This window comes from Theropithecus gelada, chromosome 9 (assembly GCF_003255815.1).
Source record: "Theropithecus gelada isolate Dixy chromosome 9, Tgel_1.0, whole genome shotgun sequence".
In the NCBI taxonomy this organism is placed as follows: Eukaryota; Metazoa; Chordata; class Mammalia; order Primates; family Cercopithecidae; genus Theropithecus; species Theropithecus gelada.
In genome coordinates, this window is record NC_037677.1 from 28,216,871 (window position 1) to 28,238,014 (window position 21,144).

Here is a 21,144-nt window from a genome sequence, read left to right on the forward strand (position 1 = left end):
ATAGTATCACTTATATCATTATAATCATCCTATATTTTTAAAGTCCTTTCCCAAATATTCCCAAGCCAAGCAAGCATGTCTAACAATAAACTTATAGTATGTTTACTTCATTTACAGTGTGCCTACTTTATAGCCAACCAGTAAATCTGTTGTTAAAAACAAAATGTAAAAATAGATTCAAGTTTGACAGCAAAAAAATCAAGTTATGTTAAACTTATATATGCCAAAAGTAAACTCCAAATAGTATTTATATACTTCTAAATATTAAAGCTAAACAAGTTTGACTAAACCAATGTTTTTTAATCTAGCACCCACTCGACGACCACAAAAAGTTCTTAAAATACAAAATTTAATTCATTCCCAGAGCAAAAAAAGATTTATACATGTAGTCATCAGCACTACACTCACTCAACACAATACCATATTTAATAACTGTCCTTCAAATAACATGACAGGGCATATCTTAAATACAATCATAGAGTAAGCGCTTTTTAAACAAGATAATATGCATGAAATGGGAGAACAGAAGACCATTAATAGACCTTCACAGTTTATAATGAGTCCTGCGTAAGAATCCCTAGTGGATGGCTTAAAAAGCTTAAATAAACTTTCATGGTGCTTATTACTAACACTGCTAATTAAACCAACCCCGCTATTTTTTATCAGCAATCTAATCAACAATAAACAAGACAGGCTCCTACTATCGTCACTTTATAACAAAACCACTTCAAAAAGAAATCAAGATATATATGTTTACTTGCTGCTTGAGATCTAAAAAAAAGTGTGTGTATGTATGTGTATGTGTGCTTATGTGCATGTATGTATGTATGTATGTAGGTATGTCACCAGGCACGGTGGCTCACGCCTGTAATCCCAGCACTTTGGGAGGCCAAGGCAGGCGGATCGCATGAGGCCAGGAGTTGGAGACCAGCCTGGACAACATAGTGAAACCCCATCTCTACTAAAAATGCAAATAAATTAGCCAGGCATGGTGGCATGTGCCTGTAATCCCAGCTACTAGGGAGGATGAGGCATGACAATCACTTGAATCCGAGAGACAGAGGTTGTAATAATGCGAGATCACGCCACTGCACTCCAGCCTGGGCAACAGAGCTACTAGGGAGGCTGAGGCACGAGAATCATTTGAACCCAGGAGGCAGAGGTTGTGGTAACTTGAGATCACACCACTGCACTCCAGCCTGGGCGACAGGGTGGGACTGTGTCTCCAAATAAATAAATGCCTAACAATGACCCTAAAGTTATAATTATTTCACTCATAATAGATAATTTACTCTCAAAACTACATAAGTTTTTTAAATGTTTAACTCAAAAAAAGGCACAAACAAAGTCAAACCAAAATGTTTGTTTTCTTTTTTTTTTTTCTTTTGAGACATAGTCTCGCTCCGTCGCCCAGGCTGGAGTGCAGAGAAATGATCTCAGCTCACTGCAATCTCTGCCTCCGAGGTTCAAGCGATTCTCCTGCCTCAGCCTCCCAAGTAGCTGGGATTACAAACCACCACCACCATGACCGGATAATTTTTTTTTTTTTTCGTATTTTTAGTAGAGACACAGTTTCACCACGTTGGCCAGGCTGGTCTCGAACTCCTCCACCTCCCTCAGCCTCCCAAAGTGCTGGGCTTACAGGCTTGGGCCACCATGCCCACCCCAAAATGTTTTTAAACAATTATTTGTTGGTATTTACCAAATCATATCTACAAGTATGAAAAAGATACAGGATCTAAATTTTAAATACAGTCTGCAGAAATATTTCCAAAACTAGCATATACCAACTTTCTAAGAAAAATATTATTTTCCAATTGACAATGTCCTTTTTATCTTCACTTCCTTAAAAACAATTCATAATAGATTTTTTTTTTTACAGAGACAGGGGTCTCACTCTGTCACCCAAGCTGGTATGCACTGGCACAATCCCAGCACCCTATAGCCTCCACTCAAGCGATCCTCTCGCCTCAGCCTCCTGGGTAGTTGGTACTACAGGCATCCACCACCATGCTCAGCTAATGGCAATATGTTCTTAAAGAACAAATTAAGTACAAATGATTTTCCAGTATTATTTTTTAGTTTATTAAAAAGTATTTCCTATAAAGCAAGTAAAAATGTAAGCAGGAAAACAGGCAAGTCAGAAAAAGACAGATTAGTATTTAGGCAAGCTTTTAGTGTTTTAATTAAAAGACAAAATATTCTCAAACAAAAGATATGACATTTAGCCACTGGAAAAAACAAACCATTAGCACCACTGAAAAAGAAAAAATAGCCAAGAATATATAGAACTTCAAAATTGTTCTATTATAAAGGAAAAAAGCTGATAATTACTTACAGGTGAAGTAATCAGTTAATAATATATAGCAACAAACTATTATTGCTGAAGTCACCTAAAGATTTCACAAGATGACCACAGTAACACATGCAAGAAATCTCTCTCATGCTTTCAATAAAGCTATAATCTAAATTTTCAGTTGCAATGGGTAAAACCATATTCACAAATATGGCATTAAACCTATCCTTTCATTAAATACTCATTAGTCAAAATGTTTCTATATTTCAATGTTTCCATTTAACTATCAAGAACGTATTTTATCTAAAAAGGCAAAAAAAAATTCTATTAAGTAGATGTGCTACAAATTTAGCAACAACAAATCCACTTACTTTTTTCTCTTTCTCATGATGTTTATCCTGAGAGTGAGAGGAAGAATCACTTAAACTTTGATCATATGACCTATTACATCCCCGTTTGCTCTTTTTCTAAAAAAGAAAATATATATACATATATGTATATGTATATAAAATAATCTTTGTGTTAGGCTTAAACCAATTCAACTATGAAGTATTTTTAATGTCTACTGAAATTTTTTAAAGTCTATTTCAATCTATATAATCCAGTTTAGACACCATTCATATATTATCCATTGCATTATAAAAGAAAATCTAAACATTAATGCCATATTTTTGTAAATTAATTAAAATGTGTGAAAATAGATCATCTATTTTTAAATAAGCTACTATATATTTTCAACATCAGCTTAAAAATAAAAAGTTTCAACAAAAAGAGAAAATGCCATATTAAAAAAGGGTGCCAAGACTAGAATAGAAAAGTAAACATTTGAAGTGTTACTTTATGCCACTAGGAAAAGCAAGAAGACTTTTAATCTTATACCATCAGTATTAAGGTATACAGTTTTCTAAAAATTTATCTCTGCAGTTCAATAAATAATCCCTGCACATTATATTTGATAGAACATATAAAGAAAAAAATTTAAAAATTAAAGGAAATGTCAGTATTAGACTCATGCATTTTTCAAAGCATTACTAAAAAGCATCACACATTTCTGTTTAAAACATTTGTACCATTGCATAATTAAGTATGAAGGTGAGAGTTATTTGAAGTGTTTAAAAGTTGGTGGTACCACATCTAATTGGTGTAAACTAGATAAAAATGACTATTAAAAAGTTCAAATTCCATGCAAATGTAAAGATTATACAATCTTATTAATTACAGACATTTTTCCCAACTATCAAATGGGATAACATCAAGTCTATAATGAGCAATAAGAAAATTCTATTTGCACAAACTTCAAAATCCATTTTTTTATTTATATCATCTCTCATTTAGAAAATGAACATTTCACTATGCTTGTAACACCTAGGAAGAAAAATTTTCAATTTTACAATCTCAAAATTTTTATTAGTCATTAAAATAAATCAAAGCATTCAGCATCAAAGGATATACAGATACACACTCTTAAGCAATTCATATACAAAAACCAAAATATTAAGAGGCCTAAGCTGCTCATTTCGTAAGACAGGAGCCCCTTGTGGTATTTATTTTCAAAAGAAATAGCACCATTCACAAGGGAAATATAATAATTTAAAAATCAGAAACTAAAAGAAAAATAAGCCTTAAATCTTCAGTGTATTAATATCTACCACTAAAAAGAATGAGAAATAGACACTTGGGACATCAGACATACTGACCCTTCAAAGGAACATGGATACAAATATGTAACACCCAATCAAATATTACTAACTCAATCACCATGATCCTGTGTGACACCAAACAGTGACCAAATGTAAAGAATTCCCAAAGTTGTATTTAAATAAATTTTTCTGAAGGTTTTTAAGCAAGTTACAAAAGAGCCTTACTTCAGTTTTACTATTTCCCAGTAAATAAAAATGAAAATAAGTAAATGGGTAATGGTAATCAAGCAGAAAATGAGAAACAAAGCGATAATCACAAAATGTATAATTGGTGCCAAAAATCCAATTAACTAAAGGTGTTAAAAATATGAACAGTTTCCTACAGATTAATTTTTTTCACTAAATGTACACCAACATTCACTATCAATATTAATATATATTCTTTTTTTTTTTTTTTGAGACGGAGTTTCAATCTTGTTGCCCAGGCTGGAGTGCAATGACACGATCTCTGCTCACTGGAACCTCCACCTCCCGGGTTCAAGCAATTCTCCTGCCTCAGAGTCCCAAGTAGCTGGGATTACAGGCATGCACCAGCACACCCCGCTAATTTTGTATTTTTAGTAGAGACGACGTTTCTCCATGCTGGTCAGGCTGGTCTCCAATTCCCAACCTCAGGTGATCCGCCCGCCTCTGCCTCCCAAAGGGCTGGGATTACAGGTGTGAGCCACAACACCCGGCCTAATATTAATATTTATTCTAAATGAGAGTATTTAAGAATATTCACCTTTACAAATACACTGAAACAAGCAAAATCTTTTAACATTACTATTAATAGATCTTTTTACTTCCAATAAAGAACATGCTAAACACAATCTCAAGCCAAAAACTCAAGGACAAAGGAACTGTTACATGCTTTTTTTAATAAAAGTGTCATTCTATTGTCAACACTAATTATAATAACTTCATTAAATCCAAGACAAATTCTTACCAGCTTACTAAAATGGTATTTACAGTAGCCACAGTATTGGACATTATCGGCACCATTACCTTCTTCTTCACAAAGCAGTCCGGCAAACTGAGCGCTGAAAATAAAAGCCAAGTACATTATTGATATTCTAAAATCACAGTACCTGTATATATATAAGCAAATAAAATTTACTTCCAATCATTCATGTTCTGAGAAAATATAACTCCTAAGAAAAAAAAATGAGAAAATAAAAAAGCTTTATTCTAGCTGTAACCAAGTATATTTCATCCCAACCTGCAACTGATCTTTTTTTAAAGTTATGTTTATGGCTTAAAACAAACTCTTCATACATCTCTATTAGGATGAAGATGTATACATGTTTTATGTCTCCAAACAGACATTAAGTTTAAGATCCATTCTCTTCCCCCTCAATTCCACCCCATCAGTTAACACTTTGTTTTATTTTTTCTTTTTTTTTTTTTTTTTTGAGGCGGAGTCTTCACTCTGTCGCCCAGGCTGGAGTGCAGTGGCGCGATCTCGGCTCACTGCAAGCTCCGCCTCCCGGGTCCGCGCCATTCTCCTGCCTCAGCCTCCCAAGTAGCTGGGACTACAGGCGCCCGCCACCGCGCCCGGCTAATTTTTTGTGTTTTAGTAGAGACGGGGTTTCACCGTGTTAGCCAGGATGGTCTCGATCTCCTGACCTCGTGATCCGCCCGCCTCGGCCTCCCAAAGTGCAGGGATTACAGGCGTGAGCCACCGCGCCCGGCCTGTTTTATTTTTTCAATCTGTCACAGGTACAAACGGAAAGGCCATGCCTCTAAAGGGCTAAAGTGATGGTATTTAGCCCATGGATGCAGATTACATAACATTACAAGGAAAACATGCATTCACTCAAGACTCTAAGTGCTTTAAGTCACAGCACAATAAGCAAGATAAACATAAATTCTGCTTTTCAGTCAAAAGCAATGGAAGAAATGAAAATGAAACCTAATATCACAATTTTATTTTTTCGGAGACAGGGTTTCGTTCTGTCACCCAGGCTGGAGTGCAGTGCTGCAATGAAAGCTCACTGCAGCCTTGACCTCCTGGGCTCAGACAATCCTCCCACCTCAGCCTCCCAAATAGCTGTGACTACAGGAGTACACCATCACACCTGGCTAATTTTGTTTTTATTTTTCGTAGAGATGAGGTGTCTTGCTATGTTGTCCAGGCTGCTCTTTAACTCCTGGGCTCAAGCAACCCTCCCACCTTGGCCTCCTAAAGTGCTGGGACTACAGGCTAGCCACTGCACCCAGCTAATATTCTTTTTTTCTTTTTTTTTCTTTTTTTGAGATGGAGTCTCATTCTGTACAGTGGCACGATCTCAGCTCACTGCAACCTCAGCCTCCCAGGCTCAAGCAATTCTCCCACCTCAGCCTCCCAAGTAGCTGGGATTATAGGAGCGCTTTACCACACCTGGCTAATTTTTTTGTATTTTTAGTAGAGATGGGGTTTCACCATGTTGCCCAGGGTGGCTCTGAACTCCTGAGCTCAGGCAATCTGCCCACCTCGGTCTCCCAAAGTGCTGGGATTACAGGCAAAAGCCACCGTGCCTGGAATATTCATTTTTGAAAACAAAACGCTGAAGTTTCTAATCATCATCTTTTCAATTTGACCTTTCACACTTTTAACATTCCAAAATTATATTAGTATACAGATCTCATACCCCAAAAACTACTTTCATCTTTGAGAAATTTGGTAGAGTCATTACGAGAATTTATAAAAGTCAAAAACCGTTTTCCATTTCACAATAGTAGTATAAAACAGATTTCATATAATCAAACACTAAAAACTCAGGAAATGAGCATGTACCTACACTAGCAGTGAGGCACAGACTGATTCTTAAAATTAGTAAGTGCACAGATTATTCCTGACCTTTTTATTTGGAACTGTTACCTATTATGTAAAATATATTGTTGTAAATTATTTTTGCCCTTGAAATTTTGTTGCTGAAAGGATATATTTTTTTTTCTTTTTTTTTTTTTTTTTTGAGACAGAGTCTTGGTTGTCTCCAGGCTGGAGTGCAATGGTGCAATCTTGGTTCACTGCAAATTCCACCTCCTGGGTTCAAGCGATTCTCTTGCCTCAGCTTCCTGAGTAGCTGGGATTACAGGCACCTGCCACCACATCTGGCTAACTTTTGTACTTTTAGTAGAGACAGGGTTTTGCCATGTTGGCCAGGCTGGTCTGGACCTCCTGACCTCAGGTGATCCACCTGCCTCAGCCTCCCAAAGTGCTGGAATTACAGGTGTGGGCCACTGCACCCAGCATGAAAGAATATCTTAAGTAAATTTTTGAGAAGTTGCCATTGTAATATTGAGAATGACAATGGTTACACTACTTCTCACTTGAGACACAGAAGGTAAGGAGGTACTATCATTCACTGAATCCTTGTATTCAGACACTGCACTAAGCTTACCTAGATTAGCTCATTTAATCATAATAACAAACTGAAGGATAGGTAATCAATACCAAAATTTAAAATAAGATGAAACTGAAGCTTACACAGAATAAGACATCAGAACCAGGGTCCACTTACTGCAAAATCACTCTGGTAAATACATTTGGTTATTAGAATTATCTTTATTACAAATAAGTAAATGTTAACAGAGAAACTACACCAATAAAGTTTACCATAATTAATATTTGAGTATCTAAGTCTTTAACTTATGATTGTTATGCAAGGTATTTGCCAAGTTCAGTTCTGTGCAACAATGGAAACATCCTTACCATGTTACATGGAAAGCCTGTCGACATCCATGTTTATTACATGTCATGCAAGCACCAGTGGCTGCTTTGCTTTCTCTTCCTTGTTCATCACAAATGTAGCAAGTCTTGGGGTAAAAAAAAAAAAAAAAAAAAGACAAAAATCATACATGTTCTTAACATGAATCAGAATTTTACAATTATCTTCAGAAATAAAGATCAGGTATACTAACTAACCTACCTTAACTCAAAATATGAATTCATTTTGGACAAGAATCTAATTTTTGCATATAATACAAACAGAAAAATATAAACAAAGACATACAAATAGTCCTATTAAAAAAATTCACAAAGGCATTATCTTCATCAGTCTCACAAACTTTGCAAGACAGGAAGACTCTTCCCAGGCACCGAGGCCACGGGCCAGGACACAATCTACCACACCTCTTCTTCCCAACACCTTGTCATCAAAACTGATTCTTGTACCAAGGGTGTAAAAACAATGTTTATCTTTCCCCTCTGCAGGAAGTAATCGTATCTAAGACAGTTTGAAATAGGGTGTTGGGACCTAAGAGACAAAGAACAGCCCTACATGAATGAGCAAGGTTTAGGTCATTTATTTCAACTGTCTGTGAGGAATCCTGTCATTCAGCCCCACCAAGCTGATATATGTAGGCTACAAAAGAAGATACTTTACCTAAGTAGGTCAGAAATGCCCAAGAGATACAAAGTCAATGAACACTCCCAGAAACTTTGACTGACATCTTCCATTTCCCATGTGCAAATAACAGGCAATATTAACTTTTCACAGCTCAAAATCATGACTGGTCATGTGACAGAAGACTGAATTGCAAAAACAACAATCTGTAAGTATCAGTGTATAATTAATAAAATCAGCAGACTGCAAGTAGAGGATATAAAAAGTTATGTCTAACTACATATGATCAGGTGATACATGTCAAAAAAGAAACTAATTTATAAATAGTAATAAAGTATAACCTAGCCCAACTTCAGTACAACCACATGGTTTCATTCACTCTGCACTGTGGTGCCAAATAACACCATGCAACAATATTTACAAGGACATAGTAAAACAAAAAAACAAAACAAAAAAAAAAAAACTAATTATCTAACTAGGTACATGATTTCAACCCCTCTATTGAAAAACTAGAATTCGCTGGGCATGGTGGCTCACACCTGTAATCCCAGCACTTTGGGAAGCCAAGGCAGGTGGATCACCTACAGTCAGGAGTTCGAGACCAGCCTGGCCAAAATGGTGAAACCCCATCTCTACTAAAATTACAAAAAAAAAAAAAATTAGCCGACCATGGTGGTGGGTGCCTGTAATCCCAGCTACTCAGGAGGCTGAGGCAGGAGAATCGCTTGAACCAGGCAGGTGGAAGTTACAGTGAGCCGAGATCATGCTACTGCACTCTAGCCTGGGCAACAAGAGAGAAACTCCATCTCAAAAAAAAAAGAAAAAAGAAAAAAGAAAAACTAGGATTCAGACTCAACTGAATTACAAACATCATTTTATATCTCTAAAAAGTAAAATCCCAAATAACAACAAAACCTATCTAGACACACTGAATAAAAGTATTTCTAAGTACCAGTTACAATGGAAGAATTTTACATGCATTTTTTCCTGCAAATGATCAAAAAAATTTAAAAAAGATTAGAGCACACCGAAACAGTAACATTCTATATGGCAAAATTTGGGGAAAATATGCAAAAGAGGCCTCAAATACCTCAGTAACTTCCAAAGAGCGGACAGTGAATAGAAATCATTATTTAACCAGCCCATAAAACTTTAAAATATGATAATTTTTATTTTAAAAAAAAAAAAGAAAGGGAGTGAAACATCCAGAATGGGAGATCTCCCCAGAGAAGTAACCATTTCACAGGTGAAAAACAGTCAAGTTGTCTCTGGAATTGTCCTACCGACATACAGAAAAAAAATTTACCCAAGTAAATCTACTAAATCTCAATAATGACACTAAGAGTCTGTAGCATTTAAGCCACAACTTGCTCCCAGCATCCCCACACCAACAGCTCCCTATGACAAATGGTCCACTCTAGATGGCATGGCCAAGAAGATGAGGGCTCCCTCCAACTCAGCTTCTAGTCTAGGACTACAGTTTCATCCTATGAGGGCCAGGCTGCCAGTGTCTCTGATCCAACTCAGACCTGGTAGCTCCCATTCAGATCCCCATCCTCACAAAAAGTCAAGAATATTAGGGCCCTATCATCCCTGCCCCAGCTTTTAGTAGAGTGGAAAGTTCCATATTATGAGAAACAAACTGAAAAAACAAGAAGCTATCATATCCTTCCCTTCTCTCAATACCCTGTTGTAGAGCAAGAGTATCTCTTCAGAAGAAGGCTATTCATCCCATCCCCAGTTCCAGAGCAGCAGGGCAGAGGGTGTACACTTAAGGGGACTGTAAGAACCAAAGAATTCAGCAGTTCTACTTGAGAGGACAGACTTTGCTTTTTAACGGGCTTAGAGTTCATGCTTAAGGGTGTTGTCAAAAATAATGGAGAATTCACAATTTGTGTGTGTGCGTGTGTGTGAAAACATCACACTGTACTCTGCAAACATATACAATTATGATTTGTCAAACAAAAACAAATAAGAAAAAAAAAGAAAACTAATAAAGAGTACCTGAAGTCTATTTTCCAGTGTACTCACTACAATTTAAGTAAAGTCAGAGGGAAAAAACCGAATGGAGACTTGTTAGCAATTAGGACAAGAATGATAGTTACAAGGAGAAACAAGTACAACAACTGAACAGCCAGAAGATTAAAAGAGTGAACGAGAGAAAGACAGCAAGAAGGGCCCTCCTGGGATCACACTCATCCCTGGGGTTGTAGAATGTTGTGCACATGAACTAGGCAGCACTCAATGGGGAGAAATTGTATCAGGATTTGTGACCTACCTAAAAGCACTCCCCAAGCCAAATACAAATGCATCAATCAATAAAGCTCAAGGGGCTACAGTACAACCTCTGATCAAAAACTGGCTGAAAAATTAGTTACTCTGACCCAGGGGCAATTCCTCAAAAGTCAGATTTCAAAGCAAAATCACATTCATACCTAATGGTCAAAAGACTGTGTACAAGCTCAATTGTACACCCTCTAAGAAATGACTCGAAAATAACCTCTGATATCCTTGGAAAATAGTCTCTAAGCAACAATCACCTCCAAAAGGAAAGGGTGAAAATATAACTGGCTAAAAGGTTAAGTACAATAAGTGGTTTATGTGGCCCCAAGGTGTGGCAATCCTAGGAGGTAAAGCTAAAAAAAATGGGGCAATAGTGGGGGGAAAGTGGGTCCTACATTTGTTTGAGCAGGGCCATCTGAGGGTGTATACCATTGGAAAAATAGACTTCAGAAAATCAGTCTGGCAAAGTGATTAAGCAAATAAATGACCAAACAAACAATAGTAAGACATATAAGGAGAAAAAGAATCATTATCCAGACGGGCTATATTACCTAAAATAGGTATTCAACAAAAAATTAAAAAATAAAGAACACACACAGGAAAAAGGAACAGGAAGAGAAACTGTCTTGGAGAGTGCCCAGATGTTGGACTCAGGAGACAAAGACCTCAAACAAATGGAAAATCTAGAGTTTAAATTTTATTTAAAACACTCAAAGCTGATTGAATTGGGAGAAGAAAAAAATTAGCAAACTTAAGAAGAGATCAATACAGATTATATAACCTAAAGGACAGTTTTTTTCTTAGATTATACAACCTAAAGAACAGCCTAAAAAAAATGTGGGACACCATTAAATGCACATATGTATGAACAACCAGAAGGAGAAGAGAAAGGGAGACAGAAACTACATTTGAAAGTCCAGTGCTGAAAACTTCCAAAATTTGATTAAAAAAAAAATTATACATCCAAAAATCTCAACAAACTCAAAATAAGATGAAAACAAAGAGATCCACACTAAAAATTATGAAAGTGGCCAGGAGTGGTAACTCATGCCTACAATCCCAACACTTTGAGAGGCTGAGGCAGGAGGATCGCTTGAGCCCAGGAGTTCAACACCAGCCTGGGCAACATAGCAAAACTTCACCTCTACTTTAAAAAAAAAAAAAAAAAAATTAGCCAGGCCAGGCATGATGGCGCAAGCCTGTAGTCCCAGCTACTCAGGAAGCTGAGGTGAGAAGATGGCTTGAGCCTAGGAGATCAATAACTGCACTGAGCCTTTATTGTGCCACTGCACTCCAGCATGGGCAACTGAGCAAGACTCTGCCTCAAAAAAAAAAAAAAAAAAAAGCCAAAAATAAAGAGAAAACTCTTAAAACAGAATGAGAAAAATGACCTGCCACATGTAAGATAAATACAATAAAATTAACACCTGAGATCCAACCAGTAACTACGGAGGCCAGAAGGCAGTGGAATAACATATTCAAAATACCCAAAAAAAAGAAAAGAAAAAAAAAAAAAAAAAACCTGTAAATCAAGAATCCTATAACTAGCAAAACTGTCTTTCAAAAATAAAGGCAAAATACAAACATTTTAAAATAAAAATTTAGAGATTTTCTTGCTCCAGATGTGACAAAAAAGAAAGACTAAAGGAAATTCTTTTAGCTAAAATCAGGAGACACCAAACAGTAATTGCAATCTACATGAAAAACAAACAGCTGACAGAGACCATGTAGGAAGTAAAACAGTGTGATTAGGTATTTCTTCTTCATTCTTATCTATTTAATTTAAATAGTTGAATTAAACAATGTCTACAAATTGTATTGCCAACACTGTAACATATACAAACGTAACAATGTGACAATGACAATACAATGAAACAAGATTGGGTCAAAGTTATAAAGAATAATTAATACCTAGGCGGGGTGGCTCATGCCTGTAATCTCAGCACTTTGGGAGGACAAGGTGGGCGGATCGCCTGAGGTTAGGAGTTCCAGACCAGCCTGACTAACATGAAGAAACCCTGTCTCTACTAAAAATACAAAATTAGCTGGGCATGGTGACGCATGCCTATAATCCCAGCTACTCAGGAGGCTGATGCATGAGAATTGCTTGAACCCAAGAGGCGGAGGTTGTGGTGAGCCGAGATCGCGCCATTCCACTCCTGCCTGGGCAACTAGAGCAAAACTCCATCTCAAAAAAAAAAAAGCACATATTATATAAAACAGTAAGTTTACCAACATATTGTTGAGTTTTTAACATATATAATGTTTATTATAACAACAGCAAAAGGCGGAGGAGGACAATGGAGCTTTACAGGAGAATACTGCTTTCTGCAAGTCTTTATCTTTTTGGTGGTAAAAACTCCTGCCTCAGAGTTGATGGCTTCTGACTCACTGAGGTGGTGGTTGTGGCACTTTCACTATCTTTCTTTCTTTCTTTTTTTTTTTTTTTAAGTAGAGACAAGGTCTTGCTATGTTGCCCTGGGTGGTCTCAAACTCCTGGCTTCAAGCAATACTAGTGTCTCTGTAAGGGATAGGATTAGAGGTGTGAACTACCACTCTTAGCCATTTTTTAAATTAACAATAAAGTTGGCTATATTAATTGACTCTTCCTTTCATAAAACATTGCTGTGTAGCATACGCTGCTGTTTGACAGCATTTTACCTACAGTAAAACTTTCTTCAAAATTGGGGTCAATTCTCTCAAACCTGGCTGCCACTTTATCAACTAAGTATAGGGGCATATTCTACAACCTTTGTTGTCATTTCAACAATGTTTACACCATCTTCACAGGAAACAGATTCCATCTCAAGAAAGCACTTTCTTTCTTCATCTATGAGAAGATATTCACTGAAGTTTGACCATGAGATTGCAGCAATTCAGTCACACCTTCAGGTTCCACTTCTAATTCTAGCTCTCTTGCTACTGGCCACCACATTTGCAGCCTCCATCAAAGTCTTGAATCTCTCAGTCATCCATGAAGGATACAATCAACTTCTTTCAAACTCCCGTTCATGTTGATATTTTGACCTCCACCCACAAAACACAAATGTTCTTAATGGTACCTAGAATGGTGAATTCTTTCCAGAAAATTTTCAATGTACTTTGTCCAGATCCATCAGAGGAATCACCCTCTATATAGCAGCCATAGCCTTTCAAAATGTGTTTCTTAAATAAGACTTATATGTCAAATTGACTCCTGGATCCAGAGACTGCAGGATGGATGTTGTGTTAGCAGGCATGAAAAGAACATTTTCTTGTACATCTTCATCAGAGCTCCTAGGTGACTATGTACACTGTCAAAGGGCTACTAATTGGCCTACATTCAACATTGTTGTGTCTTAGGGAACAGGGAGGCCTGAGGAGAGTAGAGAGAGATGAGGGAACAGCGAGCTGGTACAGCAGTCAGAATGCATACAACATTTATTAACTTCACCTTATAGTAAGTAACATCAAAGGTCACTGATCATACATAACCATAACAGATATAATAATGAAAATGTGTGAAATATTATGAGAATTAACAAAAAGGGACAAAGAGTCACTAAGTGAGCACATGCTGTTGGAAAAATGAAACCAACAGACTTGCTTACTCCAGGGTTGCCGCAAACCTTCAATTTGGTAAAAAAAGAAAAAAGCCATGCAATTCCTGTGAAGTACAATAAAAAGGAGCCCAATAAAATGAGATATGCTTAAGAAAAAAAAAAAAGATATGCTTATACATCTTACTAAAATTAAGTAAAGTAAGTTAAGATAAAGATAGTAAGCCCTACAACAACCACTAAGAAAATAATTCAAGAAAAATCGTTTTAAAAATCATAAAGGGCCGGGCACGGTGGCTCACGCCTGTAATCCCAGCACTTTGGGAGGCTGAGGCGGGCGGATCACGAGGTCAGGAGATCAAGACCAGCATGGCTAACACGGTGAAACCCTGTCTCTACTAAAACTACAAAAAAATTAGCCAGGCGTGGTGGCAGGCCCCTGTAGTCCCAGCTACTTGGGAGGCTGAGGCAGGAAAATGGCGTGAACCCAGAGGCAGAGCCTGCAGTGAGTCGAGATTTCAACTCTCAATGTGAGTGAGTTGAGAGATATATATGTATCTCAAACATAAGAAAGGCCAGGCCAGTAAGCGAAACACCTGTAGCTCCCAGCACTTTGGGAGACTGAAGCAGGAGGATAGCTTGAGCCCAGGAGTTTGACACCAGCCTGGGCAACATAGCCAGTCACTACAAACAATAAAAAACTTAGGCATGATGGCATATGGCTATAGTCGCTGCTGCTTGTGAGACTGAGCAGGAAGGATCACTTGAACCTGGGAGGCTGATGTTGCAGTGACCGTGACAGTGCCACTGCACTCCAGACAGGGTGACAGAGCAAGACCCTATCTCAAAAAATAAAATAAAATAAAATAAAAATGAAAAATAAAAGAAATTAAAATGGTATACTAGAAAGTATCTGTAGGTGGTATCCAACTTAAAATCATTCTACTTAGAGTTTCTCAACTTTACCACCATGATGCAAACCCAACACACAATAGTACAATATTCTCTTGTGATGCTGGGCAGCGGCAGCAAGCCACAACTCCCAGTCAGCCATGCCATCATGAGACTAAACAACCAATGCTTGCTTGTCCAGTGAACCGTGTAGCCAGATGATTTCTCCCAACTGTAGGCTAATGTAAGTGTTCTGAGCATGTTTAAGGTAGGCTAGGCTAAGCCAAAATGTTAGATCAGTAAGGTATATTTCTTTCTTCTCTTTTTTTTAGAGATGGGGTCTCACTATGTTGCCTAGGCTGCAGTGAAGTGGCTGTTCACAGGTGCAATAATCACAAACGAAAGCCTCAAACTCCTGGGCTCAAATAATCCTCCTGCCTTATTAGAATGTAAGCTCATCATAACTCAAGAAGCATCTGTACTTAAGATTAAAAAGGTAGGAAAAAAAAATAGGAACTAAGTAGGCATAAGAAAAAAAAAAAGGGGGCAGGCTGCCAACCCAGGACCAAGGGGTAAGGCCATGTCAATGGGCCTAGGGAACAGAATATCAAGCCACAGAGAACTATTTTCAAGTCTCAGAACTGAATGCAATTTGTCCTGCAGACTTATAAACCTGCTCTAAATCCCTATTTTCCTTCCAATTTCTCTCTTTTGGAATAGGAATGCTTCTCCGCCTGTCCCACCACTGCATCTCAGAAAGATAACTTGTTTTCTATGTATCACAGGTTTAGAAATATAAGTTGTTATTTTTTTTTTTTTAGACAGAGTCTCACTCTTGCCACCCAGGCAATGGCACAATCTTGACTCACTGCAACCTCTGCCTCCCGGGTTCAAGCGACTCTCCTGCCTCAGCCTCCCGAATAGCTGGGACTACAGGCAGGTGCCACCACACCCGGCTAATTTTTGCATTTTTAGTAGAGACAGGTTTCACTGTGTTAGCCAGGCTAGTCTTGAACTCCTGACCTCAGGTCATCTGCCCACCTTGGCCTCCCAAAGTGCTGAGATTACAGGTATGAGCCACCAGAGATGCCCAGCAGAGACAGAAATTTTGCTTCAGAATTAACCAAAGTCTTAACCCATCGCCAATTCAGATGATTCAGAAGATGAGATTTGGGACTTTCTGAGTTTATTATATTCAGGTAAGATGTGAGACTTACTTACAGAGTTTACATCAAAATGGATTAATACTTTTGGGGGATATTGGGATACAGCGCATCTATTTTGTATGTGGAAATAACATAAACTTTGGGGGGGGGCCAGAAGGCAGTCTGCTATGGGTTGAATTGTGAATTGTGGTCCCCAAGAAATGTATGTGAAGTCCTTAACCCCCAGTATCTTAGAGAGTAACCTTATTTGGAAAAAGGATCATTGCAAATGTAATTAGGATGAGGTCACATGATGGAGTAGGGCAGGCCTCTAATCCAATATGACTCATCTCCTAATAAGAAGATAGCCATATGGAGACAGAAACAAAGGAAGAATGGAATGTGAAGACAGAAGCAGAGATTAGGGTGATTAAAAAAAGAAAAAGAAAAAAAAAAAAACCTGTCAACCACTGACACCCATCACCAAAAGCTAAGAGGCATGGAATAGATTTCCCTTATGAGTTCTCAAAAGGATCCAACCCAGCTGATATCCTTATTTCAGACTTGTAGCCTCCTTAATTATGAGAAGAAATTGCTGCTGCTTTAAGCCACCCAGTTTGTGATATTTTGTTACAGCAGCTCTAGGAAACTACTACAGGAGATGTATGAAAAATTGGCTATGAGCTGGTCAGGTTTTAGAATTGGGTGATGAATGTATGCAGGGTGTTTGTTATATTATTGCTTATTGTTTTACATATTTGACAATTTCAGAAATAAATTCTTAATAAACAAAAGAATGTTATAATAAGTAGAGTAAGTAGTAAAGTTTTAAAAGCAGAAGCAAACAAATTTGAAAACATTTGAATAAAATTGGAAATAAGCCCCAAAGCTGTTCTTTACATCAGGGATAAAAGAAATTGATCAAGGCCAGCACAGTGGCTCACACCTGTAATCCCAGCACTTTCAGAGGCCAAGGTGGGCAAATCACCAGATATCAGGAATTTGAGACCAGCCTGGCCAACATGGCGAAACCCCGCCTCTACCAAAAATACCAAAAAAAAAAAAAAAAAAAAATTAGCTGAGCATGGTGGTGGACACCTATAATCCCAGCTACTCAGGAGGCTAAGACAGGAGAATGGCTTGAACTCGGGAGGAGGAGGTTACAGTGAGCCAAGATCGCACCACTGCACACCAGTCTGGGCAACAGAGTGAGACTCCATCTCAAAAAAAAAGAAAAAAAAAAATTTGGTTAAGAGTTTAGATAAAGGAAAAAATTCCATTTAAATGTTTATGTGAAGAAAACCATAATGGATTACATGGCACAACAACAGCTTCAAAAAATTAAAACCAATTTGTAAACATTAATCATCACAGTTACTTATATTCCCTTAAAAATGATCTATATGCCCCTAGTGTCACATAAGACACGTTAATCTAGGAGTCTACTCACTCAGACTTTTTGCAACTAACATGCATTCCTTTGTTTCTTCATCACTGTGGGGAAAAGGTGGTACATACAAAAGGTTCTTGACATAACCCTATAAAAAGATTATCACATGGTATATTACCTGGGAACTTATATGGTCACAATTCCAGGATACGTCAATGCTATCAACTTTCAAAAAAAAAAAAAATTTGACCTATAATGGGGGGGCCAGTCGGGGGTAGGGGAGAAGGAGGCAAACTGTGTATCCTGGAACTTTGTAGCTGGAAAAAAATTACCAGCAGCAGCAGCCTGATCAAAACTGCAACTTCTTGCCCACCTGGACAACCCATCTCTCTTTTCTAGAAATTAGCATCTGTGCTCAATTTCTAATAATGGACTGGTGCCTAGGTACTCATGTTTGTCTAGGTGAAAATAGCTTCTAAATCCAGGTGCTTACACCAGAATTGCTCTCCTGGAAATTTAGGACTGAGACATCGAGTCAGTTACCTGTAGGGTAACCTGTAGAATCACAGATTTCTCAAATTTGACCTGTCTTATTTTGATACCATGTTGCTCAGCAATGTAACCTCCCCTTAAGTATCAGTTTTTGTAAAATCTCCTAATCAATTTCTTATCAATTATATAAATACCTATCATCTAGAGTATTCCAGAAGTCAAACGAACATTTAAAAAACAAAAAACAAAAAAAAAAAAACCAGAGATAGGGCCAGGCATAGTGGTTGACTATAATCCCAGCATTTTGGGGGCTGAGGTGGAAGGACAACTTGAGGCCAGGAGTTCACAACCAGCCTGGGCTATATAGCAAGATGCTGTCTCTCTACCAATTCTACCAATATTTTTTAAAAACTGGGTGTGGTGGTGGCACCTGTACTCCTAGCTACTTGGGAGACTGAGGTGGGAGGACCGATTGCTTGAGGCCCGCAGTTTGAGGGTATCATGAGCCATAATTGTTCACTGCACTCCACCATGGGGTGACGGAGTAAGACTCTGTCTCTAAATAAATAAATAAATATTACAAAAAGAAAAGCATTGAGACAGGTAATATTGGTGAGTGAGATTATAGATTTTAATCTCATGAACAATTTTAAGCTAGCTACTATACACTGCCATTTTCAAAAGTTTAGATTGGAATGCTTGCTGCCTTTGGTAGCTAAGAGAAAAGAAATAACAATGAGGGATATTATAGTGCCATTCTTCCACAGTCCTTATCAGATAAATAGGCCTTTGAGTCTTGGAATTGTTGGGAGTAAGAAAGCAAATAATATATCAAGTTGACAAGCACAAAAGACACAAAGAGACCAAGCATGGTGGCTCACTCTTGTCATTCCAACACTTTGGGAAGCCAAGGCTACGGGGTTGTTTGAATCCAGGAGTTCAAGACCAGCCTAGGCAACATAGTAAGATCCCATCTCTACAAAAAATAAAACAAAAGTAGCCAGACATGACGATGCATGCCTGTAGTCCCAGCTACTCAGGAGGCTGAGGTGGGAGGATCGCTTAAGGCTGGGAGGTCAAAGCTGCAGTGAGCTGTAATTGCACCACTGCACTCCAGCCTAGGCAACAGTGAGAGACCATCTCGGAAAAAAAAAAGAAGTGGGGGAGGGGAGGAGAGACCACAAGAAACAAATATAATGAATAATAGTTTACTATTCCTGAGAAAAAGAGAATACCAAGTATAAGAGAATGTGTAATTAAGGGTTGGGGAGAGGGGGCTGGAGAGAGAGAACACATAGATAACAGAGAGAAGTCAAACAAGAAATTTCAAAATGAGAATCAGCTGATATATCAAAAAGAACAAATGAGTTTTTTTACAGATAGAACTGCAAGATTTTGCTTTTCAAAATGATTCAATTCTCCAGAAAAGAAAAATTAATGTAATCACTCATCTAAGTAACTAGTATAAAGTGCCAAGCAAAACTAAACATTTATTAGATACAGACAAATGCAAATATATTCAATGCTTTCATACAAATGTGAATATCTGGGGCCTTATTATCATCTTGTTAATATATGCCAGTGAACAATTTGTAGACACAAGACTTGTTTTACAAACAGGGTAATATGTTCCATGAACATAAGCCGGGAATTTAAAACTTAGTGTCTATTTCTTCATTCTAAGAAATGGTTCAATTAACTCACTGTGTGTGTGCGTGTGTGTGTGTGTGTGTGTGTGTGTGTGTGTGTGTTCTATCTCAGGTAGTGGTGATGCACCTAGAACATATATTCTCGAAATGGAAAACTCATTCTGCTATTTCTTCCTCCCTCTTCTCTGTCACATTAAATTGATCACCAGGCTGGTCAGCTGAAGCTCTTACATATTACTGAATGTCTCTGTTCTGTTGTTCCTACTACTTCAGATCCTCATTAGTACCTCTGGGACACTGTCAGAGTCTAAACAGATTCTAGGTCTCTTGTCTCTTCTATCTTCCATCTCCCAATCCTCCTTCCCCTGATCCATTAGAATGACAGACCTAAGCAAATCCTTTCTGAACATAAAAACCCTTCAATAGGGATAAGCTTTAGGCTCCTTAACACTATGCATGAGGTGCCTGAACATCTGACCCTTGACAGACTCTCAGCATTCTGCTTAGCACATTCAGGGTCCTAACAATACTACCCTTCTCCCTGCCACCATCCCAAATCCCTTCCCCTGCTCACCACTGTCCTTGTTATTTCCCACTTCAAAGTTTTTGCTCCTTCAATCTGTAAAATTAACAGCCACTCATGTGTTCCTTCCTTTCTCCTCTCTTCACAGTCAGCACCTGGAGGTTTCTGACTCTTAGGAAAAACTGCGACCTTTTCTAAGATACCTCCTCCCTCTTTCCTCAGTCCTGTTAAAGGTTCGGTGGACATTCACTGTACCTCAAAAATCCTTGCACATATTACTGTTTAACAATCACTGATTTATGCACATCTATCCACTATACAGACCTGGTACATATAAGAGGACAAGCCATAAATGAGGACAAGATGAACGGGCAGATAGATGAAATGTTTCGCTTCCCTATTTACCTGAAACCTCATTTTGGGGAGTCCTAAAATCCATAAAGAATATTTAGTGCTTTCAAAAATATCTTTTACTTGGCCAGGCACAGTGGCTTACACCTGTAATCCCAGCACTTTGGGAGGCTAAGGCTGCTGGATCACTTGAGGTCAGGAGTTCGAGCCCAGCCTGGCCAACATGGCAAAACCCCATCTCTACCAAAAATACAAAAATTAGCTGGGCGGCCGGGCGCGGTGGCTCAAGCCTGTAATCCCAGCACTTTGGGAGGCCGAGACGGGCGGATCACGAGGTCAGGAGATCGAGACCTTCCTGGCTAACACGGTGAAACCCCGTCTCTACTAAAAATACAAAAAAAACTTAGCCGGGCGTGGCGGCGGGCGCCTGTAGTCCCAGCTACTCGGGAGGCTGAGGCAGGAGAATGGCGTGAACCCGGGAGGCGGAGCTTGCAGTGAGCTGAGATCCGGCCACTGCACTCCAGCCTGGGTGACAGAGCCAGACTCCGTCTCAAAAAAAAAAAAAAAAAAAGTTT

At 38.3% G+C, this 21,144-nt stretch overlaps 1 protein-coding gene across 3 annotated transcripts in view; it reads right to left on the reverse strand.

Moving 5' to 3' along the window:
- Positions 1-21,144, reverse strand: part of MLLT10 (MLLT10, histone lysine methyltransferase DOT1L cofactor) — a 219,168-nt gene that overhangs the window by 120,351 nt on the left and 77,673 nt on the right. For all 3 annotated transcript variants that reach the window (XM_025396563.1, XM_025396564.1, XM_025396565.1), the window contains 3 exons: positions 7,673-7,776; positions 4,925-5,018; positions 2,668-2,763 (listed from right to left, as the gene is read on the reverse strand). In XM_025396563.1, the coding sequence (XP_025252348.1) occupies positions 2,668-2,763; positions 4,925-5,018; positions 7,673-7,776 (294 nt within the window). The remainder of the gene's footprint in view (positions 1-2,667; positions 2,764-4,924; positions 5,019-7,672; positions 7,777-21,144) is intronic.